This window comes from Rhea pennata, chromosome 1, assembly GCF_028389875.1.
Source record: "Rhea pennata isolate bPtePen1 chromosome 1, bPtePen1.pri, whole genome shotgun sequence".
Taxonomy (NCBI): domain Eukaryota; kingdom Metazoa; phylum Chordata; class Aves; order Rheiformes; family Rheidae; genus Rhea; species Rhea pennata.
This window is the reverse complement of record NC_084663.1, coordinates 151,480,879-151,506,455: the sequence shown is the minus strand read 5'-3', so window position 1 is coordinate 151,506,455 and position 25,577 is coordinate 151,480,879. Positions and strand designations below refer to the sequence as shown.

General features: G+C 41.9%; 1 protein-coding gene across 3 annotated transcripts in view; it reads right to left on the bottom strand.

The window, feature by feature from the left end:
• The window catches only part of SH3RF3 (SH3 domain containing ring finger 3), a 259,022-nt gene that overhangs the window by 34,088 nt on the left and 199,357 nt on the right, over positions 1 to 25,577 (bottom strand). For all 3 annotated transcript variants that reach the window (XR_009961390.1, XM_062601657.1, XM_062601658.1), the window contains 4 exons: positions 15,120 to 15,220; positions 10,147 to 10,317; positions 6,769 to 7,019; positions 2,547 to 2,872 (listed from right to left, as the gene is read on the bottom strand). Coding sequence is in view for 2 of the 3 variants with exons in the window: in XM_062601657.1 (XP_062457641.1) it covers positions 2,547 to 2,872; positions 6,769 to 7,019; positions 10,147 to 10,317; positions 15,120 to 15,220 (849 nt within the window). In the remaining variant the exon portion in view is untranslated. The remainder of the gene's footprint in view (positions 1 to 2,546; positions 2,873 to 6,768; positions 7,020 to 10,146; positions 10,318 to 15,119; positions 15,221 to 25,577) is intronic.

Here is a 25,577-nt window from a genome sequence, read left to right as displayed (position 1 = left end):
TTCTCACTATCTCCTGGCCTAGCCTGTCAGTAGCCAATCAGCCCTGCTAAACTTCCTCTGAACATCTTCATCTGAGGAAAACTTCCCAAAGACCAGTATGTCTGACCACATCAGAGTGATGCATGCAAAAACTGCAATTTATCTCCATAGCCCTCACAACAAACATTTTCTATAAAAGAACCATGAAAACCAATAGATCCTCAGCTTGTTCACTGCAGAATGCAAATGACCTCCTGTGTCCCATGCACCCTCAGTATCACAGTGAACTCACACTGACCATCAGGATGCAGAAAAAGTAAGTTATTAACAAGAAGATGTTTCACAAAACAGTCACTCTCCTACTGATTGCTCAGCCCTTATCCTCAAGGAAATCACACAAAATACCTTGAAAGACAGGGCTGGGGATTAAAACCCATAATATGACTGGATAACAAAAATCACTGATTCTAACAAAGATGTTAGTTTTAGGGCACATTACAATTTACCTCAAATAATAATTGTTAATCTCTTTTCAGGAGATAACTACCTCCGTATTTCTTTCATCCTGTGTTCAGTAGACACTCCTCTTTTTAACATCCCCTCTGCTTCATTTGTTTCAAAGTACCTGACTGATTAATATAATGAAACCGAATTCAGATAAATGGCTTCTGATCTTCGCCTACCTGGCAGCTTGCTAGCTCTATCGCTGCTTGTGCTTTTCGCCCCTCAAGTTTATCTTTTTATTTCCTAACAGCTGTACTAATAGGAGATACTGCCTCTCTCCACAGACCTTCCTTTTGAGTGTAATAACAATTCTCCATTTACCAAAGAACCTGCCTAACTAGCCTCCACTTTGGAAATATCAAGTATGGTTCTCAATACGGCTCCAGTCTGACTCTCAGATTCTTTTTTAACAGTTATATGGTTTTCAGTCTGGCACTATCCAAGATATCAATGGCTTCAAAGATCATTTGGCTTTGATCTGGATTAGGCAAAGAACAGGAGCACAGCTTAAACTGGCCAAACATCAGTCGCTACTTCTAATAAGAAAGGAAGCATCATTAAGTCAGATCTTTCTCAAATGAAAGCAAAATACGATATGGGTAGATTCAGGAACCTATTGCTCAAAGCAGGGGACAGTCATGCACCACTCTGTCTGATCAGAGATGACAATTTTAATTGTCCCTTCTCTCTCCTCATTCCAAGGTATTGTACCAGTCCTTGGCAATGCTCTTTGTGTTGCTGTAATAGATTATTTGCTTCTCCTCATTATCCATGGAGCTCAGAAAGTTGTGAATTTCACTTCCCTGCATCCAAATTCTGTAACTTAAAGCCATAACAGCTTGGGAAAGCTTACCTAGTACCTTAAGAAGGAACTCAGTATAATTTTGCCTGAGAGATCTGTATGTGTAATCCCACGTGAATTAAAATATATGGACATATAGTTTTAGGAAGTATTAAATATGCCACTCTACAAAGCCTGGAAGAAGAAGATGTTTCTGAGGTAATACATAGATTTACCACTGTCTGCCAAATAACCATACACTTTCTTTGGCTCGCAAAAGTAGAAGGTACTGTACTGGTCACACACCACAAAGTGCTTGCTATACACTTGGAATTAATTCTTTGGAAACAAATACTTAATTTTCAGATCCAGAGCAGAAGTTCTATACCCTTCTCCCGTTTGCTGAAAGACACTTGGAGAAATTTCAAGACAGGATTAAGGAAGAGATTTTTCAAACTCACACTCCTCATCCTGTGAAATGAGGAGTCATCCACGACCCTGACCGCAGGCGGTATGTACCAGTTTCCCTCGGCGCACTCGAGAGATCTCCAACCTTAACATTAGTGTGTACAGAGTAAATGTTTACCCCATATGTGTCTGTCACCATGGAAAAGCTCGGGGAAGTTACGGAAAGGAATTTCTGCAAGCCCAAAGAGAAACCAGGCCCTCGCATCGCTTCTTGCTGTTCAGATACAAACTCGGGATTTGCTTCCAACGAGCAGTTTCATCGGCAGCGTCTGCTGCACGGAGACAGCTCTCAGCACTGATATACAGAAACTGTTTGCACAGTGTAAACTTCTGTCGAGAGCAAAATGTTTACTAAGGATCAGCGTTTCACGCCGAGCGCTCAGCGCAGCCCGCGATGCTGGCTTTCCTTAGCAAGGTGTCGAAGGTACCGGACCCGGCGGTGACTCCTAACAGCCTGAAGCTGCAACGTGTTGACCACGTATTGCAAGGAGTCGTATTTAATGCACTTCCCCCTATTTCACTGAACCACTGCGATGAAATTTCCTGAAAGAAACCAAGATGTTTACAAAGGGGTTAAACAGCTCCCACCGATTACATGTCTTATTTTTTCACTATGCTTCTGTCACAGGCCCCGAGGCTCGTACCCCACCTGACTTCTTCCACGCAACTTGGCGGATGATGGTTTTGAAGCCTCCGACCCCACTATAATGTCCTTCTGCGCTACTGTCGTGAATTTCCGTCCACTGGGAGGAAAAAAATAAAGGAGGAAAAAAAAGGGAAAAGTGTGAGAAGCCTCCCCTGGGGCGCCCCTTACCTTCTCGTTCTTCCTCTCCTCCGCCTTGGCGGCGGGGCCGGGCGCCGCGGGGCCGCCCAGGGCGCCGCCGCCCGCCTCGCCGTTGAGGTGAGCGGCGCTGACGTTGGGAGGGGTGATGGCGGCGGCGGCGGAGGTCAGCGGGATGAGGGGCCGGGCCGGCGGCAGCCCCGGCGCCGCCGCGGGGAGCTGGTGGCTGTGCTGGGGGGAGGCGGCGGCGGCGGCGTGAGGCCGGACGGCGGCGGGCGGCAGGCGGGAGGGCGAGCCGGGGGCGCGCAGGGGCGAGACGGTGGCGGTGGGGCGCTCCGGGGCCTGCGCCGCCGGGTGAGCTGCGGGGGGAAAAGCAAAGCAGAAGAAAGGGCGCGTTAAGGCCCGCGGCCCGCCGTGTTTTCCGACCCTCCGAGATCCCCTCGTAACGCTGCTGCCCACTTCCTGCTAATTTTTTTTTTCCTGCAGCAACACAACAGCGAACCCACAGGGTTAGCTGACACGATCCAAACCGACCTTGTAAAATGCGATTACAAAGAAAGCTCCCTTATTTTGGTCTTAACAAAAATGACCGTCAGCAAATCGCTGTGTTGCGCAAGAGAAATTAAGCATAAATTCACTGGAGTATTTCTGAGATCAGCCTGGTCTCTGCCAGCAAGGTCCCCAAAGGACTACGCTGAGCCTTTTAGTCTTCCTTCCCCAGATGAGCAAACCCTGCTTTTAATCGCTGGGAACCAGGAATTAGCACTCATCTGTTTAACGGTAACCAAAACGCACTGTCGAGGTCTGCTCTCCGGGGACTCAGAAGCCTCTTGCGTGCCTTCTGTCAAAACGCGTGACAGAGCTCCAGGTCTGCTTCTCCAACGTTGTTTTCTCTGACCTCCAAGTTAGCTGATTGCTTAGGCATAACCTCCATACAATTCTATTTCAAGTATGTATAGACCAGAAGCCGAGTCTACATTCACTCGTTCACACAATTCAATAGTAGGGCTGGCTGGAAAATTCCCATTTCACAATTAATTTCAAGGTTTCGTAATCTGGTTTAGTTCTGCATCAGTGCAAAATTGGAACCTTTGAAGATTTTTTCTGAGCGCAGCCTGCTTACCCGTTCCACAATAGCCCCTATTCTAGCGGTTGGGGCATTCACCTGGGATACAGAAAACACGGGATCTGCCTGTTCTCTGCAGAGGACAGCTCTGGGTAGCTGCCTGTTCTCTTTGCCTTTCCTTCTCTTTCTCATTGCAGCCTGAGCCAGGGCAGCTTCCTGGCTGAAGTCTGGTTGAACTACATCCATTCCTGACCAAAAAGTTTTGATTAAAACAATCAGTTTTCCTTGGGGCAAGAAGCATTTCCCTGGAAAATTCTCAACCTGCTCTAGCTGCGGTTTTCTTACAACCTTATCAGCAGCGTACATTTTTATGTAGTACCAAAAGTAACTGCTCAAGCTATAACTAAACAACAATGCTAGAACAACTCAAACCACAGTTTTCTATTTTTATGGTTAACACTCACTACTAGAAGTTAAAAATATAAGGCGTGCCATTTACCATACTTAGTATACCAGCTGAGCATTCTTGGTGTCAGGAATCCCCTAGCCTTGTGACATATTATGCCAAGGGATATTCAATCAGATGGGCCAGTGATGCTCAGATAAGTATCTCCATTGCTTACATGATGGTCTTCACAGTTACTTCCTGATTTGACAGCATCTCTTTTTATTAATGTTGTTCATAACAAATCAACCAAGCTATCATTAACCAGTCTTGAACTTGCAGTGATTTTAGCCTGTAGGATGTGGACAGGCCCAGAAGTTGTTACTATGGACCCTTCAAGACTGTCATTATTATTATTGACCATTTCCCTTCCCTGAATTACCAAGAACATATATTGAAAAGTGTAATTCATTTCCAGAGAGCAAACAGAGCACCACTGGTTGTCTTGATGTGATTCGCTCCTTCTGATTTTTTCTGCTTTGAACCTATGTAATGAACCACTCCTGCTGCCAGAAATCTAATCTTCTGGGCTGGTTAAGCTTACAGGGTCAAGGTTGTAGAGAGGAATGGCTTTCCTAAATCTAGAAGAAAAGCACTACAATGGAATTTCATTGCAGGTACCTGGCTGCAGAAGACTGATTTGATAATCATATTAGGTAGGTACATTACTTCTTTCATACAGTCCTCTGTTTCTAGACATGATGGAAACTGAGAGCATGAGAAACAGCAAAATAAATGGACTGGGAAAAATCAACTGTGAGCAGAGTTCTCACATTTTATTCTGTAATTTCATCTGCTTACTGTTGCAATGTATGCCTTTGCTCTGGTATCTCTGGATCTGGACTGTGCTGCATGAAACATGCTATTAATTAGCAATGCTCACTGAAGGCTATTTTTGTTCTACACCACTCGTATTTCATTTTGGGTGTACTCCTACATTAGTGGCCTTGTGCAAATTTGATTTGTTACTCATGTATATTGCAAGACAACAGAAACGTGATTTGAATATTGTGTCAGCCTGCTTCTCTTGTAAAGCTTTTCAAGAAGTGGGTCTGAGTTGCTCTGTCCCACAGGACTAAAGAGACCTTTTTTGAAGGGCTGCTACCCACAAGATACCAGTTAGGACGTCCATTATGAAGAGAAATACTGGTAATTCTTAAAGTTTTCCTTTATTTACTTTCATGAAGGTTTATTTAGTTTTAAAAATATTCTCATGAACACTTCTGGAATGGCTTGGGAACTCCCCCACTTATGAGGTTTCAGAGCAGCTCTGCAGTGTGCGGCTTACTGGGCCTGCTGACTCCCTGGATTGAGTGACCTGGAGGAGCAGTCTTAGATCTAGGAAGAAGCTGGAGCTGTAACACAGCAGCACCACAGAGGGAAGGTCTGGGGTATTCAAGGTGCATGGGGTAAAAATAACCCTTCATCTCAGCCTCAGGGGAATACATCCTTCTAGTGGTGAGGGGACAGGAGACACAAAAAGCTGCCTAAATAGGTCCTTTGAACCAAGGGCAGACTGAGCTGCCAGAACGGGGGTGCACAGGAGCTCCTGAGGCTCTAATGCGAGCCATATGGCTCAGGGGCAGACCTAGCACTACTCTCCCACGCTTCATGCACCTTGTCCCAAGAGTGGACGTTCCTGCCCTTGCACCATATGAGCAGAAAGGCTTTTCAAAGTGTGTAAGCCAAAGGGAAAGCAGTAGCCCTCTAAACTAGACAAAAAGAGGATAACTAGATGACTTCCAGTTTGACATGAACGCCAGGTAAAGACATGCCACAGTGTGTTGAGCAGAGGAGTTGGTACTGTTCAAGATTCAGATTCATGTGTATTTGACTACATTTTTCTCCTTTGGCCTGCACTGCCAAGGAGGTGAGATTAGATGGTCGTAATGGTCCCTTCTGGCTTCCATAGGTATGAATCTATGACTCACATTGCAGTATATTTCTCTTTCGTATCTGCTCTGTTTTGTTTCTAGGACCTTAGTTTTCAACAGTCACAATCCTTAGTGATCTGTCTTTGTAAACACAACGGCTCGTGTTCCCATAAAATGTCAGAAACAAAATGTTTTAAATTTTGCTATAAAGTTCCGCAACAGGATTTACTTTTACTTTATTTGACATGAGAGCTGTTTAACATCAGGGAAAGGGGCATAAATTGTACACTAGAAAATTGTGCTCTGCATCAAAAGGAAACCTAGAAAGAACAGAGGGCCCCTGGTGCAAGAAGCTCTTATTCTCATTTCAGAAAGGTGGCGGTATTTTTCAGATCTCTTGCTTTATCACTAACATTGGGTCCTGTTCTGCCTAATAAATACCTTTCAGCCCCAAAGCCCAATGAAATGCATCTTAATTTTAAATCACGCATTACTTGCTCTGTGATAAGAACAGGTTTTTTCCGTCAGCAAGCCAATTGGACTCAGAACTGTTAATCTCCTTAGTATGCAGGGTGCTTGCTTTTGCTCAGATAAGTTGTATAAATATTTGTAAACACTATAATCTATTTCAGCTGTAGCAACAGAGCAATCTGATAAACACAATGTGGTTCCCAGAGATCAATAGAAGCCCATAAATATTACAAGCAAATAAAACATATTCTTTTCCACATTGACTGAGCTGTGACTAAAACTAGAGGCTGGTGAAAGCAAGCTACGGGGACTGGCAGATTCCAAGGCTTGTGCTCCAGGGATACAACATCAATCCCTGCAACCGTACAGCGAGAAGCATCAGCAGGCATTCATACATACCCATCTGCATTGCATTGCGTGTCTGGCTGGCTGGCTGTTGAGCCGAATACCTCAAGCAGTTATTCAGCTGCGGAGAGGCTGCCTGGAGCTGGGGATGAGTCTGAGGCGCAGTGATAGGAACAACTGGTCTGATAGCTGTGGCGGCATTCGTGTGACTTGCCCCTCCAGAGTGGACGGCTCCTGGGGCCACTTTCGTTGCCTGAGCTCCCCCGGCTCCGCTGTTGCGGGGCTGACCAGCTCCCACAGGCACTCTGCGTGGATGAAGTACAGCATGAGCGTGCTGGAGGGACCCAGCTACACACCTGCCATAGCGATAGATGCCTGAGTTACTCAAGGGCCTCAGCATGATACCAACTCGGGTATTAAAATAAACTGAGCTATGTGTATAATATTTCTCTTCACAAGACACAGCCATAAGAACGCTCAAAGACATTTGCACCTTTTCATCTTATGGGAAAAAGTGCAAGGTAAAAATAGAAAGATCATCTCTTCAACCACTTTTTTCTTAAGTTACATTTCTGTCTGAATAATTTCTAGTAAAATCTAAATTTGAATTCAGAGGAAATGGTATCTCTCAGATGTCATTTTGTGCGCCAAAGGCTATTTTATGGGCAGTAATGGAGTAACAAATAAATCAGACGCAAAGATCTTTTCTTAAGACCAGTTCTTCATACAACTCCACAGTAGGTAAAAAAGATGGAAAGCACCAAACTTCTGTGTGTCTATTGCAGAGGACCCAAAAGCAGCAAACTTGCCAGGACCTGGCTGAGTGCTTAATCTAGTTGTTTAACCACCTCTTGGTTAGACTTGTTAAGGAAATGCAAAAGGGAAGGGAACTCAGCTGACCTTCCTGGAAAGGAAATTCCAATAATAAATAACCCCCATTTCACTGTTCACTTGAACTGCATGCAGAGGTTTTCTCTCATCTATATGACAGAGGGAAGGAAGGAGGCTGCTTCTCCTATGCAACAAGTTCAGCATGGAGCTATTCCCATGACGAGCAATTCTTATTCCTCTTCCCACTGAGTAAAAACTCTGTGACTAGAGGAACAGGGCAGTAACGCACAAGATTAGCAGCTGCTCAGCTGCACTTTTGCTGAGTTTCTCACTCGAATTCCCAAGTGCTCCCAAGCGGGAGATGTCATGAAACAGAGGGAAAAACAAAATCTAAATGAAGGGTACCACTTAGTGCTCTTCTGCCCTCCCTGGCCATCCCATGTGCCAATGTCCTCCTCAAGGAATGGACAGCAAAGAGGATATGATGCAGAATGAAATATGGTGGAGGAAATGGAAATGAGAGTAGGGCAGGAGGCGAACAAGAGAGGAGGGGATTATAGAAAGGGCACAATGCACACGCACAGTCAGCATAGGGGTCGTGGGAAGGTAGAACTTTGGGGGCCAAAGCTGTTGTGTGGGAACAGAAAAAGGAAAAGGAGTATACTGAAGAATCTGGTTTGGTTCAGAGGATAAGAACTACTTCTGAGGAAAACAGTGCATGTGAAGATACAAATTCTGACAGAGGCCAAAGGATAGGCCAGAAGATATGATCTAGAAGTCCTCCCTTGAAAAAGAAAAAATGAATCACAGAAGGAGGAAAAATAACACAGCAGTATCATCAGATCTTTGACTCTTCTCATAGTGCATTATTTGCCTGGTTTATACTGTGTTAAATGAGTCTTTTTTTTTTTCCTTTAAATTTTTGAAGCTGAAGCTGGCTTGGGCTTGCCAGAAAAGCACAGCTAATAATCCACTGCAAGCTGCATTTGGGCAACTATGCACACCAAAAGTTAGAAAAACTTTATCTGAGACTCCTATAAAGCTGGAGAGATGCTGGATATGGCAAATTTTCTCTGCTGTCCTGTGCCTGTCTCTCTAAAGAGTCCTGCCTTGGAGTCTTGTTCCGCTAGACCCTGCTCACACATGCATGCCCAATTGGCTTATAAATCTAGTCCAGTGTTATTAAGACAGCTTCTTTTTCTTGAGGCAGAAAAACGTGTATGAATCTAATCCTTTGCTTTGCTGTCAAAATAAAGAGGAACAAAGTATGTTGGAAGTGCAGCAAATAAGAGATTTTGTTCCTATCAGATTTTTCTTGCTGTTCTCACTGCGGTTTATTTATGCAGGAACTTAATTAGCTCACAGGATCATAAATATAATCATAAAGCTGCTCTCGGGTTTTGTGGGAAGCACCTTTGCCCTTTAGCACTTCCCTATGTCTTGTTCTAGCTGTGACATGTTGCATTTAATAAGGTCTTGCTGATTCGGATCACCAACACTTCAACACAAACCTCTTTGCTAATTAAGACCTGAAGAGGCAAGGAGTGAAAGCAGTCAAGGAGCTCTATAAAAATCAGATAAATATATTCAGGTTGATGAACAGTTAAGACTCTATGAATTGATGCTTTTTTTTTAACTGAAATGTAATATTAGCACTGTCAGCAGGCTGTTATCAGCATCTAATCTCCTCTTAATTTTTAGTCTTGCCCAGTCCACATATTACAAACTTCATATAACTTGAGGATGGAATGAATCTGGAACCATTTTTCAACTTCAACACTTTCTGGGTTGTGAGGTGCGCTTCTTTGGGAGCAGTGAAAAATGGTGGGGACTAAGTGCATGTGGGAGGAGAGACCCAGGGCATGCAAGGAGGAGTGAGTGCAATTTGCAAACCCAAGGCTGCTCTAAAGGAGAGATGGGCATACACTTGGCAACATTCACCTGGCAAGGAGCACTTCAGACAAAACAGTCTGGGATACTCTGGTGAACTTTCTCCTCAGCTAGGAGAGCATTTCCCAGAGTGGACTCTGAATCACAAACACTTTTTGATTAGGGGTTGTCCAACACTGAACTCTAACAAATGGCATTTCTTCCCAAACATGCTATTCTTTCCTTTTCTCATCTTCTGCAATTGAGACACAGGTAGCTAACATGAAATAATTTACTGAATTCAGCTACCAATTCTGAATCTTAGTGATTCAAACATTAGTCCTGATGCAAATAATCCAAGAGTTTTGATCTCAGAAAAACAAAATCTGAATGAGGGCTACCCCAAAGCAAGCCACAAGCATTCCTTACTTTGCTCATCCCCATTACATGACCAGTAATTCCATAATGATATGAAAGCATTAGCCAACAGATTCCTTAAAACAATAAAGGCTGGGGCCGTCAGATCAGTTTTTAGTGCCAATATCTAAAACAAAGTCTTCCGAAAATATGAAGGTTGCATTACCCAAGCCTGCAACTGATGACACTGGAAAATTTCTGGAGGGAGAATATGTGATTTAAAGGCAAATTTTTCCTTTTTTCCAGCATCCTCAAGACACAAAATTCCTCCCACCCCCTGCTCACGCATATCTACTTTTGGCCAGTGGTCCTCACCTGGAAACAGGAGTCACATAGTTGCCCGGGAAGACTCCGGACATCCCACTTCTCAGTGACGTGCCCTTGAACCAGCCGTCTTGACACTTCTCAATGACCCGGTACATCTCACCTTTGCGGAGCTCCAGCTCATCGTTTTTCTGAGGCTTGTAGGCATATAGAGCTAGGTAGCTGCGGGGAGACACACACAGAAAGCACAGAGCCAACTTCAAACCAGGACTGTCTTGTTTCAGTCACAGCCTCACAGAGCAGAAAGTGCCATGGTGCACACGCTCCTCAGACACAGTGATTAAGAGGGGACATAATTATGGTAAACAGAACAAGAAATGGCATAAAACAGATCAATCCAATGCTTAAATGACAAGGGGACAGCTAATGAGATTAAAGGGAAGGGGTAATTTAGATATTAAGAGGAGGACATACTTCTGCACCTAATGCACAATCAGTTAGAGGAAAACACTGCTACAAAACAGCACTGAAGGTAAGAACATAACAGCAATTTCAGAAGGATTAGGTTTTTACACAGATAATGAGAATATCCAGGATTCTAATAGCAGGGATTTCCAAAGTCCAATATCTGGGTGAAGTATATATTCACATGGTTCAGGGTGTGAGTCACTTTTAATGTGGACTGTGAGAAGAAACTTTTGTTCTGGATAGGATATTATAAAATATTTAAGACAGCTTTTCCTGCAACTTTATGCTTTTTTTGCTGGCTAGTTTTAGAAACAGCACACTGAACTGTTCTGATCCAGGACAGTAATTCTTACATTATGTGGGTAAAACAAAACTTGATAAACGGCCAATTCCTGCAATGAGATTTTTGCTTAAGTAAGTGGTGGAATTTGGCCTTAGATATTTTGTATGCGAGTATATTCATAAACATTTGATCTAGGACCCAATATGTAGATTTATTTATTTATTTAATTATAGTTTTATTTATTCTCTTTGTTTAGATTTTTTCTTTTTATCTCTCTTTTGTTCTTCTGTCATTACTTCAGGGATGTGTCTAATGTTATGAAATGACTACAACTTAAAGTCCCCAAAGGTAATCTCTCTGCTTGGAGAGATCCTTGTTGAAAATTAAGAATGATTGCTTGCACTTAGGGGAACAGTGGAAAATCTGAATAGGATAGCAAGAATGCACACAGAAAACAACACTTTCTTTGTAAATATGAATTTTTGGCACTGTCGCCTTTCTACAAATCCGAAAGGGATTTCTGGTAATTCTTGATCGAGGTTATGCCTCCTTGATATTTTTTTTTTTTGCTTTGTTTCTTAGAGGCAGTGCAGAGAGATTAAGACAAACGAGAAAACACTTACAAAAACTGCATTTACACTACAAAGTGCAGCAGAATGCTTTTAGGCTAGGGGGTGAGTAAGAAGATGCTTTCTGCCCACCTCATAGCAGTGAACCAGAGAAATAATGAAAACTATAACCATTGTGATTGTAGACTTGCAGCCAATAAAAATGATACATGGCTTTTTACTTCTGCTCTCTAGGAAATATAATTGAGAAATAAATCCCGTTAGTTTTACTGATTCTGTTTCTTTATGGTACCAGTAGATTTCTTTATTTTTATTCTGAAGGCAGTAAATAAACAGCAGTAATGAGAAGAATATGAAATATTTGGTAACAGCTCCTTAGGGCATCCTTAGGTTGATGTGCTTGGCTCTATTTACCACGTGCATAGGGTACAAAGATCTAATCAGAAACTATATTTCATTAGTCAACAGATGGGAGAAACCATCCCGCACATCCTTTGTCTAGTATGTATAATCAGCTGGCCTTGATCAGGTCTGTTGTTGGTCACCTGATGGGAAACATGAGGCTACATATGAGCTGCAGAACATTAAAATGCATCTCTCTGAGACGAAATAAGGTCAGTGTTAATTCTTCCGTAGAGTGTTCTGCTAGGACACAATGGAAAGTGTCAGGACTGCATTCACTTGAAGCAGCAAAATACATGGCTTTGACTACCCATTTTTAAGCTGCTGCTTAGAAAAGTATCATATTCAGGAGCTAGGGGTAAAGCAATGGTCACTGACAGCTTTTTAGAGAGATAAATTCACCTAGCCATTTTCCCAAAGGGCTACACGTAATGATGTAATTTACAGGTTGAGATGCTAGAAGGAGGTGTAAAGAAAACTAGCCTAAGATAAGTAGGCTGCTTTGCCTTCCAGCTCTCCTATTAGTTTCTTTCTGTTCCTCTCTGAAAATTCCTCTGACTTAAACTCCACGAAGTCTGAATTAGCCAATAATCAAAATAAGCCTAAACATACTCAAGAGAGAATATTAAAATCCATGCAAAGATGAAAAGAAAATGTACAACAGTCCAGTCTGGACTCCATGCCATAACTGACCAGTCTTGGTATTGCCAAACTCATAACTGTATGTAATAACTGCATGGCATGACTCTGAGACAACAGCTGTGATCACTGTTTTCTTAATGGACCGGTGATCACACCACCTATGTGGGGAAAGCAGGATGCTGGTCCCTAGGCATTTCCTCGATAGTCAGCAAAAAGACAGAGGCTTCTCCAAATCCAGACTGGCCCAGTCTAGGTTTGAAGGGCTTATAATCTGCAAGGCAGCACCGCACCAATATGGCTATGTTGCTCCTGGGTCTTCATCACACTTGGGGACTGTATAGCTGCTTCCATGGCCTCAACTGATAATCCTGCACTCTCAACCTGTGCTAAGCATCTTGCTGTGTGCTCTCTGAACATACTTCAGGGATGCCTATAGGATCAACATGGAGATAGCAAGGACCTAGGAAAGTTTATTAACTCTGGCTCAGTGCTGCTTCTGTTAGACCTGGTCTGGTTCAATCCAGAGCCACCTGGACAACTCTGCAACCAGTTCTCAGAGTTGTGTGAAGGCTGGATAACCTGATCCCAAGGCATGCTGATGCATGGGGATGTCTGGTCCTGTGCTGCATCTGAATCCATGTCACCCTCCCAGAGCTGCAGTGCTGGGGAATGTGCTGTGAGGCAGCCGTGTTGGCTCTCCTTGAGCCTGTAAGACCTGCTTTACGTGGGCAAAAATCTTCTCTTCCATTCTCTTTTATTCTTCCAGAGAGAAATACCACAAGGAGTATCTAAGCATTTAGAAAATGGAAATATCTGGCCCCGAATCTCACCTACATGCACAGTTAAACCCTATCCATTAGTGACAACAAATTGTGACAAGCAGCACACCGACTCTGTCAGGGTACCACTGTGTTTGCTGGATGTGGTGGACATGTCCACCCCATTGGGACACCATATGTGTTGGCAGGGATGGGACCATGGAGAGAGATGGGTTGGACACCTGCTGTCAGACACAACTGAAAACAATTTGACTAGAGATAGCTTCACTCACCTGCAATTGTTTCCGGGCTCTACCTTTGGCAGAGAATCATGGCTAACAGCTCAGCTTGCCGAGGCTGGCTTTATTTTAAGCCAAAGCTTTCGGAATTGGCTGCATTTCAGTGTTCTCTATATTTAAGATGTAAAACTTCACTCACAAACTTTCTGCAGCTGAGATGAAAGTAGTAAAACCAGAACAATTGGAATCTCACAAAATGGAGTAACAAGTTATTCTGGGCTATGTAAAACAGTGAAACTAACGGTTAGGGAGTAAGTCCTAGATGAAGCCAAAATCTTTATAAAAAGTTCTCTAAAAAAATTTCTTATTTAGAAGGTAGCTCATGTTCTTGGCCTAAGGGAGCCGTCTGCGACTCTAATTATAACACAGAATTCCCAGGGCTCTGTTTAAGGCTGTTCCTCTCTGGTTCTGTTACAGCTTTGAGATAACACTTCCTCTTCGACTGGAACTTGGCTTGTAAATATAAAATGACAGGCCGGATTAGGAGGCTGCTTTTCGGGGGAGGCGACAGGAGAGGAGCGGGAAAGAGAAGGGGATGGCTTGCTGAGGGACGGAGGCAGAAGCCTGTTCTATTTTCATTGAGCTGGAAGATATCCTGGCTTAGCAATTAAATTCTGGAAATTGCAATTAGCGCTTCCTAATCTGAGCAAAGTTTAAAGCAAATTTTTGCCCCACTATATATCCCACAGGCTCCATTGGATGACTGCAGGGTGATGTTGTGACCTCTCTATGGGGCACCCTTTGAGTATGAAGACCTCACTTAAGAACAATATAAGAAGACTAAAATGTAAAAGAATAACAATCTAAGATGACCATATCTAAGAACAATTTTGTCTTGGTTCTGTTCCATTTTTTTTTTTATTCCCTGTTTTCCTTAAAGCAGATTTGCTATGCTATTTTAGTGTTCTATTTGTGGACTCAGACATTATTTTCCCTATATCATAAAACCCTAAAATATTTGTGTGCATGTTTGTGTGTCGGTATGTTTCTGCTTTCACCACACATGATCAGAAGAAAAGGTTCAGTAGTTTAACTACGCAGGTACCAAATAAACCAGCTGGGCTGTTAAGAGATTTATTATAATGAAGTCTATCATTTTTATTCTGTATCCAGACAACCTTTTATTCTTCCAAATACTATTTAATAAGCTCATATGCTCACAATACTCTTGTATTAAAAAAGTTTATTTGATATCTTTGTTTATGGTGCTGAAAAAAAATGTAATTGGGTCATTTTTTCTGGTTAATGATGAATGCATCAGGTGTGTGACTGTATGGGGCTCCACCTTTATAAGAGCTTTAATTGAAGGAATAAGATTTTTTCTAGCTCAGAGACATTCCATTTGCTCCACAGTGATTCATACAGCTGTAATAAAATATACTGAGAGCAGAAAAAGGCTTACATAAAAGGGGGGGAGCTTTTGCCTTTCACCGTTCATTTTCTAGCTTCAGCAGCGGCTGGGCGATGTATGCAACTGCAGTAACTGTGCTCTCAGAACGCTGCTGATCCGAGATCTAGGCTTTCAGATTTAAAGTGTAAACACGCATGCATAAATGATTTGAAACAAACATTAACCAGTGACTGAGATGAGATGGCTGCTTACATATTGAGGGGGAGCTGGACCTTCGGTGGTGTTCCCTGATCTCCAATTATTGCACTTGTCCTGGGACTAGCCACTGTGGCTGTTCCAGCTGAAGAGGAATCCTGAAAAAACACAAATTAGAACACACAAGGATTAAGGTGAACCCATTGCTTTCTAAAATGGTGTGGGGAGAAGGCACAGAGAAAGAAACCATACCCTGTGTCAAATCCCAAACTTTTATCCTTCATGTTACTGCATAAAAAAAGACATCTTTTAGCCATCACCATTCCAAAAACACATTTCTGACAGGAGAGATATTAGCTTATTAACAGCTTTTCCATGTAAATGTCAGAGAAATTCAGCTGTACCTTGCATACAAACCTTAAAACATTTAGAAAGCAACCCAACTGTCTGCTTTGTAAAATGAGCTCAGCATGTATATCTCTGCAGTGGTACCTTCTTTGGTAAAGATAACCTTTTCCCTCAGTAGCTTGATTTTTAATTCTTTCTTTTTTCACTAATGACTTAACAGATCTACAGAAAAGAGCTTCCAAAATGTGATCTCATCTCAGTATACTGTTTTTGTATCAGGAATATTCTTCTCCTTGGAAAAAAGAGATAAGTGACAACACAACTCAGTACCAGAGTACCTCTGAATGGACAGAGTAGGAGTCTGCTCCACTTCTGCTTTACTTTCTCTTTTACGAAGATCTGGGCAAATATATTTTCCAGCTATTGCTGTTTAAAGACATTTCTAAATGTAATCCTTCTGTTTTTCAAAGCTTAACGCAGAGCAAAAGCATGTAGGGCAAACTCTTGTGAGTTGTCGCAACAAAGTCCCAATTAATCTATATTAAAAATGAATCCTGATTGTAAACCTCTTCTGGAGCAATGGTAAGGCCAGTAGCAACAAATTTTTGTTGCAAAGACAAGGGAGAGCTGGGCAAATACAACTTGTAATGGTTTACTTGAGCAAAAGGTGTTAGCAGGTCCAGCCAAATGCTTCATACAGTAAGATCTGAAATATATGTAGAAATTGCAGATTCTAACAGATCCCGTCACGTTCAACAAAGATTCTGCATGGTTCACAGACCTTCAGCGCAGCTTTTCTGTTCCCAAGTTCCGCCTAATAAACTATAAATATTGATGTATTTTGGGAACAGAGACATAGGGACTTTTTTCTTTTGCGCTTAAAAATTATGCTGAATTAAACCAAGACACACATTGCTATTTAATTAACAGATTTCAATATCACCTCTTTCCCAAGAAGCAATTATTACAGTGTCATGTCTCAATATTATGTTGCTAATCTATATTGCTTTGCTATATATTAACACATCATCATTATGAAACTATGCAGCAAGATGTGAAGACATTGCCCTGTGATTCCATAGCTTTTGGCAACAAGCAGCAAGCTGTCTCCTCTCTCACCAGCAACTACTCTCAATCACAAAGTTGTAGTGACAAGTACATCTCCTTTTTCTCATTATTTCTCCTCACTTTCTGGCTGCTTGCTCAGACAGGGAAGGTTCCAGGCAGTTCTTAGTCCTATGTGTAAAAGTAAGCGTTCTTTCCAGTTCTGTGACTAAAGCTCTACTAATCTTGCCTGTCATGTCAGTGACATAATGTCAATTTACAGGAAAAAAAAAAAAGTAGAGATAGCTGGAGAATGATCCCTCATTTGTTACCTTGAGCTGGTTATTGGGGTTAGGGGTTGTGAGAGATGCTGGGCAGGGAGGCATGGCAAATGCCTCGCCCAAGAGGTAAGTGAAAAATCAGTGGTTCAAACTTCCTCGTGTTGTGCCACCAGTGTACATCTTTTCTGCACTAGAGAAACTGCCTCCCAGAGAACAGAAAATAGATCAGTCTCCACTGTTTTCTAGTAAAACAGACCACTTAATTTTTACCTCACCCCCCAAAAAAAGAAAACAAAAAAACCCCCCAAATCTGAGCAAACAACCAGAGGGTGCAATCACCTAACAGAGAAAATCACGACAGTGTAACACACGTACTACTATTCCTTCCTTAGTTTACGCTGGTCTCTCTCCACACACCTCAGTGAAGGCAAGGTTTGGCATCTATCCCACCCACAACTGCATGCTGCAGGCAACCTAGACTAAGCCAGCCTGTCTCTACAGAGCAGCACTAAACTTCTCCAGAGAGACGGACGCGAGCAGTGTAGCTGCATTACACCCATTCACTCACTAGTCTGCACTGAAAGAGCTGGCTTCTGCGGCATCTGTAATCCTGGAAGTGTGAGCCCACATACTTTCCAGTTGTTATTACTTTTGTGCTAACATACCTTTGGACATCACATAATTATCATTTAGTGTAGCTTGATGGCAGTGTTGCCTTCTTCCCTTGGATAAACCTGAAGATTAAATCTTCACAGTCTGGGACATTTTGTTACCAACTTGCTTGCAGTTCTGTACTGTTGGTGCACGTGGTACTAGCCTGGACCCTACAAACCATTTATTTTTGTCACTTTACACAGCCTAATATCATATGCATCCAAATTCTAAGCCAGTGCCTGCTTCCTCATTGTGCTCCAGTTTTCCCTTAGCTTCACTCTGCAAGCTTTGACACAATGATGCATATGCCGGTCTCAGCCTATGACCGCACATTTCACCATGAGCCTTGCAGAGTACTACAGGACCTACTGGTCTTCCATTGCATTGAATTCAGCTCCTCTGTGCCTCCTCATTTACTTGCACACAAGTATTCTTCTCTGCAGTTTCATGCGCCTCTGCGCTCCTTGATGATTTCTATGCATCTTGATGAATACTATGCAGCTCAATGTTCACTAGCTCTGCATTTAAACTACAGTTCCTGATACAGTTGGTGGAAGCTTTCTAAGCCTCGTCATTCAAGGTCATGTTCTATCTCTAATGTATTGCTAATTAGCACATACTGAAAGACACAATGTTACTAGACTATTTTGCAATATGGTAATTGCAAGAAGACTTTGCACAGACTGAACTTTTGGTGAGAGAATGATCTCTTAGTTCTTCGTATTCTTGATTACCTTTATTGGAAGTTTATCTCTCCACTCAAAATGTTTCTGAAACATTTCAACGATTTTATGTGAGTTTCCCCAGCTGCCGATAATATTAATAATCCTCCTGGAGCACGCTGCAGGCCTTTCTCTGTCAAAACTAGTGGCAGGACTTAGTTTGTTTTCCTTCTTTATTTAGCCCTGGAGCCAGGTTGTACTTTTGCTACTGTGATCTAAGGAACAAGGTACTAAAAATGTCCTCCTTTCTTCTTCATCTGCTCAAGGGAATGGGAATCTGAGTGAATGCCCTGATTTTTTTGTTTTTTGTTTCGATAACTTTTGGGAGGTCTGAGTGCCACATCCTTCATTTCTAATTTTATGGCCCTGCATGAGCTGCCCGACTGTGGCACCACGGCACACAAAAACAGCCACACGCAGGCATTTCACAGGGAGGGCCCAAACATTGCAGCACTTGGATCGTAATCGTTCTTCGCCACCTCTGCTACTCACAGCCACTAAGTACTCCCCGAGAGGAGACTTCATATGACACCAGGTTTTTAAAAGACATAGGGGCACCTACTGATAAAAACAGGCACCTTGCAGAGTTTTCTCAGGCAGTCAGTAAGAGGTACTTCAGCGCCTGATTCCCATTGATTTTTTTGCAATCTAAATAAGAAGAGTCACTTCTGAAAATGCCATTTGGTACCCCTCTACATCCTTATGAACCTTTAATACATTTAAACATTTAGCCATTGAGTTTCCAGACATGACCTGCTGTGTAATCAGACTGTAGTACACCTCCTGATTAGGGGGCCATTAACTGTTATGGTAGCGTGTAGCTTTCTGAACTAGACTCGACCAGCTCTCATCCCCTGTATTTAGGCCACTAAATGGACACAACTGGCTTTTGTCATGTCGCCGCTTCAGTCTGGCAACCTCTGAGTATCAGTTACCAGTACGGAGGTTTTCAGCTCAATAGCAATAGTTCTTTTCTTGTAAAGGACAATTCGGCCCCATCCGCCAAGCAGCACAGAAAGGCAATTGCACAAGAGCACATTAAAGACCACCTCTGGATATCTCTGCGCTAACTTCTGTTTCCTCATGCCCATTAGTAGCACCATAATATCACTTGCATTGTGGAGGGCTAAACCTTGAGTAAAAACTCCAGAACTATACACACAGGCACAAGATGCTGCTGAGAGACTTCTCAGTCCCAGCCCAGGCTCTATCACTTGTTTTTAGCTATTCTGGAGTAGCTGTTGATTATGTACCCATGGGCTGCATAATAATATAAAAGCACTTCTCTGTAAACACAGCAGGCTCCTCATTATGCTGACTACTGAGATACAGCCTCCTAAAACATTCAAGCTCATAGCGACTCGTGCCTCAAGGCCTCCTTAAAAACTGCCTGTCTGAACAGAGCGTTTCCTCCTCCCCGTTTCTGTGTTGGCTGTTACAGTGAGACTTTGTGCAAGGGCCAAAAAGGAGAAAAGGTTCTGCACAAAGGTACCTGGAGGCTTGGCTAAATTTGATCTAGTCCTAATGGTAGTGTGGGCCTCTGGGGCAAAATGGAAGTGGAGCACAGCGTGTCTGCTCTTCGCCCCCACACGGCATTTCCAGTGCAAACTGCAGATGTTTGAGTAAGCAGTGGAACCAAGCATTGCTTGGGTCATTTTAAAGGAAGGCTTTAAAATACTGAGATCCACAGCTAGCTGACAAAACTGAATCTTCCAGATGGCTGTCCAGCCTGAGGATCAGCATTTCCTAGTGAGAATGAATAATCTGACTTCCTCAGAAGTCACTGGAAGTTGTCTAAGCTCAACTGTACCTCATTCTCCCCTCCAACTGATAAGCATTATTTACAAGAGAACTACATTAGTAGTACTAGCATCAAAACAAACTGTACTTTAATGTGTATGTAATGGTATATTTCTATTACAGATTATTGCATATACTCCTGAGTAAATAATACATTGCTGAAATATTGCTGCCTTTTGTGTCAGCTCTGACATATATTTAAAAGCAACCAACCTGGCAAGATATTACTGACAAGCCTACAGAGGCCAGGAAATTAAGGGTAATAACCACCAATCTAGGCTGAAATGTCATCTCAAATTCATTCCCTGATGGTTTCTGTCTTCCCATCCATACCTTTATAAGAGCATGAGAATTGGCAGCCTGGATTTCCAGCATGAATTATCTTTTTCTCTCTCTTGTAGATATACTCCAGATTTTCATTACTACTTTAAGGTCATGTTTGTAGTTTAGTTTGAAAAGATATGGTACCTATGGGGATTAGTGAAGTGTCTTGCAAAAGCATGGGACTCTGTCTTGGAGGGGAATAGAAGTCATGAAGACAGTGATAAAACTAGGAACAGAGTACAGCGATATTGCAACTTGCAGCAGCCGTCACAGAAAAATAATTGCTGCTGCTATCAGACGAATGTTCTTATCTTAAAAATCACCAACCAGAAACCTCTATTTTGACTTCAAAGCAAATCCAGCACTGTCTCACCACAGGGCACTTACCACATTCATTAATTCACAGGGAAATTTCTTTTAATGTCTTGAATGCATATTTACAGCTTACTTTAAATTTCTCTTTAATATTACTTATAATAAGAGAAAAGCACTCAAACATTCAACTTACATAGGTTAATATACCATCCTCTGGAAATATCACAGAAAATAGGGTAATGGTCTTTAAGATTCCTGCAACTTATTTCTCTAATTCACTGACTCCATAAAACAATGACTTTGGCAATCACTGCAGGGCTTAATGCTCCTAGAAATAATGTATAAGCACTTAATACCTGATAGTGCCACCAAGGATTGATGAAAAGTGTTACAGGCAAGATCAAGTAGCCTCATCAAATGCTAATTATCAAAGTGGGAAGTAAAACAGACTTACCAATTCTAGACTTTTTCTTCCTTAATGGTATGTGTGTAAAAACAAACAAATGCACATAATGACAGCTGCAGCTGCATAAACACCCAGCTCCTTCCTGCAAAAAATCGAGCTAAATTTATATAATTTAGTATTCACTAAGGGTTTCCTCCAATCTGCAGATGTCTAAGGCTGTACCTAAAGGTAAGGCAGAATATTATGTCAGCCTATGCTAGCACCACATCAGCCTGATTCATAAGAGGCTAAAATTTCTAGACCATGTCTAGAACAGATCATGAAGCTACTTGGAGACCTGGAGAAGTTATGTAAGCATGTTTCCTTAGCCTTCATTTCCACTATCCTGCAATTTAAAGATGGCTACAAGTTGGAGGAAGAAAAAAAAAAGTTTTTGTCATCTTCTTCCACAGGTTTATCTGACATTACCATTTATAAAAGCACTGAGTATTTTAGTTTGCAGTCTCTCAGCTCCTCCAAATGAGGACTAATTACCTATCATGTGGATAAGCATCATGAGAATTATATTTTATTCAGCTTTGTTTCTCTCTCAAGGTAAACATTTCGGCACTTAGCAGGCGTATTCCAGCTTTCCATCATGCAATCGAAGGTTTTATAGTAAATGGATTCTTGCAATGCTGGGAATCAAACAATGTGAAAAATCACAGATGGAGAGACAGGAAAGCTTAAAGTGAGGGATTTCCCCCTAAAAGATGTTAATTTGGTCACAAGTTTGTAATTATTCTTTTGATAATTGAACAATAGACTCATTGAGCCTGTGCAATGGCTCCGTTAAGAGTTCCCCTTCAGGGAAATTGTAATATTAGACAAAGAAACATGAAAAAAGCCAAACAAACAAGAAAGGAAAAATACACATTGTAGTCATTTCTGCTAAAATGTCATGCATGTACACATAGCATCTGCTGGACAAGATTTTGTGGTATAGTGTAAATACCAAGAGAGTGCCTTGTGTACTCCTGAGTCTCCAGAATCAGTAGTTGACTGGCAGGTAGCCTAAAGCCTCAGGATTAGCCTTGTGCAAAACTGATTTCAGTGGAAAAATGTTTTTGGGTTACTACCCTGAGGAGCATGTGGGAAAAAAGAATTGTTTTTATTTTAGAGTCAACGAGATTCCATGCAGAGTTGAACAAACCCTCCTAGATCCAGTAAAAAATTAGGTTTTATGGTTCTTTCAAAATGTATTTATGATGAGACAAATTATGGGATAAAAAGAAAACATTGTCTCTGAAAGCGCGTAGCTTTGTGATTCTGCTGTGACCTGGATTCTTGGTAGCTTATGTAATGAGTCAATAGACTCAGCCAGTTAATGGGTCTCATTTGCAACAGTTTTGACGGATAATGTAATATCTCCCAATGCACAGAGACCTATTGGTAGCGCTAAAAGAAACACAGCTTACAGGCCTGCCTGAAATACTCTCCTTAAAAAACCCCAACTCCTTCCCACCTTCAACCCCCACCCCAACAAAAGTTCTTTGTAAAGTTACCTAAAATACAGATGCAAATAATAGCCAATGTTTGGATCCAGTCTAAATAATTGAGAGTAGAGTTGGGAATATACAAAGACAGAGAGTAGTTTAGGTCAGACTTCAATGAAGTCTCTTACACTTTTTTATGATATATTTGGACCTAAATGACAGAAACATAAGCTGGATCAACTGATATTACCTCTCTTTTGCCTTTTTGACTGGTGAAATCCCCTGAGACAGCTGCCATTGGTTTCAGCTGTCTAAATCTCATTAATATATGTCTGGTCAGTTGGTTGTTCACCGCATAACAGCAAGGCAGGCTGTATACAGTTTGGACTCCAAACTGAACTGAAAAATATCTGAATTTCTCTCCTTCTCTCAGAGCCTGTTGAACACTTGAAAATACAAGGTTCATATTTAGTCTTTGGATTTTAAGCATAATCTGTATGCTTCTCATGGTCAGCACTTTTAGGTTATCAGTCAAGGCTCAACCACAGCTCTGCTATTACTTTCTCTCAGTTAAAATTCAGCACTTCTAAGTAAATGATAAGGAGTCACACTTCCAAATGATTTATATAGAGAGACATTTCAAGAAAGACTCTTTTTTTCAAATTCTATCAATTTCTAGGACTGGGATCGTGCAAGACATTGCTCTCAGCTTTTCCTGAGCATGTGGCCTCTGGTTAGGAGTCTGTACTAACACACACAGATACAAATGGATTTCCTATGCATGGTGACGAATTATTCAAAATACACATAGAAGCTGCTTTGGTGAGGAGAGCCCTCTTCTCTGCCCTCAGCTGTTGTGCTGGTGTGCACAAAGCCACGCTTCATTATTCATGAGATGCATTTTCCTTCAAAAAATCAGGGGATTTGGAGCAGTACTGACCTATGACCTTCCCAAACAGCAGGGTAGAATAATTCATAAGGGGTGAAAATGGAAGCAAGATGAGCCATCTGAGGCCTACGCACACTTACTGTCCAGTGGGACCTCCCCAGCACCCTGGGGAGTCTCGGTTACGACCAGCTCCTCTGCACCCGTAATCAAATTCAGCTTCAGTTCTATCCCAGGCCTGTAGCATTACTTTCATCTTCAATAAAAATCCATTTCACCAGCACATCAGGACATTCTCCATGATGGACAGACACTATTTACCTTTCAGATGGAGTTCTTATATTTAACGAGTGATATTCTGCACACAGGCATAAAACATACAGTGTGTAAATTTGGCCGCAAGGGAAATGAAAATCCCAGCCCTGCCCTGTTCAAAATAAATGAATTTTGACTATTGTGGTTTTCCAGACCACACTGATTTGGTGCTATTTTATCCAGCTGATGTGGTTTGAAGTTGATTGTTCTACCCTGGAGCGTCCCTAGGCTTGTAATCAGTTAAAGTACTTTTAGGCCTCATTCATTTCCAAATGCATCTTAGCTAGCAGGAAGCGGCTGAGTTGGTTCTACTTGAAGGACACAAACATGTTCTCTAAGGCCTGTAGTCTTCAATTACTAAGTTTACAATATGTAGAAATGCTTTCAAAACATGTGATTTCATACTCTGGTCTTGTCCTTGTGCATGTCAGTGCTCAAAACGTATAAATATGTCCCTCCTAGAGAAGCAGGAGGCTTATAACAGTCTAACAACTCCAACACACACACAAAAAAAACCATGTCAAGACACCACGAAAATCTGGTTTCAATTGCTACAAACTGACAAAAGCCACAAGAATATAGTCCCATGCATGAAATCACTTCTAAAGCCTGAAAATATAATCCATATTTACTGAAACATCTAAAATTTGCACCTATCAAGTCAGTGGAGGGAAAGAAGGTGCCCCTAAAGGTCTCCTGTAGAAAGTCTTGTCTGCCAGATGTAGACACCTTGGATCCTCAGGGAAAATGGGTGCTTGCTTTAAGAAGACCTTTTCACAGGGCACCAGTGGGTTGCCTATGGCAAGGAACTGGGTGCCATTCAAGAACTTCTGTAATGTAATTCTGCTTGTTTGAGGGACAAGACACAGGAAAAAATATGTGGGACTTTTTAAAAAGGTAGAAAAATCCTCCAGTTAAGTAAAGACCAGTCCTCATACGTATCAGAGAAACTCTTGTCTACTGAAGTGAACAAAACTCCTTTGTTTCTTTTTCTAAGGAGATCTGCTAAATAAAAAATGGTAAAGTACCTGGAAATTTCAAGAATATGATATAAAAACACAACAAACCAAACGGAGATTCTAATGGTGAAAGGAGAGGCATAAGTTTGCCAGACAGTCAGCAGTGAAACTGCAAATTTGTTGTTTCCCCTATAAAAAATATTCTCTGGCTGAATTTGTTGCAAACCAGCAGGGGCCTGAGATGGTTGTTGAAAGAGCCGTTCAAGGGCTGTGATGGTGACTTGTAGGGCACAGCGGTTCCTCTTCAAGGGAGGAAAGGAAAGGAGAAACATCTACGTGTGGGAGAGCTTACTCGTAAGCTTGGCAGCTACCTGCACAGCCTTCCTACCAATCCACCTGCACCCTCAGTAATACCACAGAGGAGCGAGTTTGTAGGTTGTCAGGATGCCAAATCCTTAACAAGACATACAGAACATTTACCTTAAAAATGCCAGATACATTTTAGAACAGAAACAATCCAAAGACAAGATTCTCATTGCCCTGAATGCCTGCATATGAATGCTCAGGGGTCTGCTGCTCATGCTACCTCAGCTGGCATTCAGCCACTTGAATAAAAGAGAAACGCTGAACCGATTTTCCGTCCGGGGCTGCAGTACCATTAATTGTTTCAGAGCCATGTTAGGGTCAAGCAGATGGCAGAGAAGGAAGTGAGTTTCTGACATTTTGGTTTAAAATGTAATCTCTATAATTACAGTATTAATAGATATATAAATATAGATGCTATTTTTTTTGTATGAGGTAAATTCAAATTCTTTGTAGAGCTAACTAAGAAGGCTGAAAACAGGAGAATTCATGTTGGTAGCTCTTGTGATTTTATTGCAAGCATTTCAATAGTGAGGCATTTTTCTAAAAGCTTTTGCTCCTACAGTTAAGAGAATATAATGAGAATGTCAGTTCTGCTTTTTTTAACAGATCCACATTTCTAG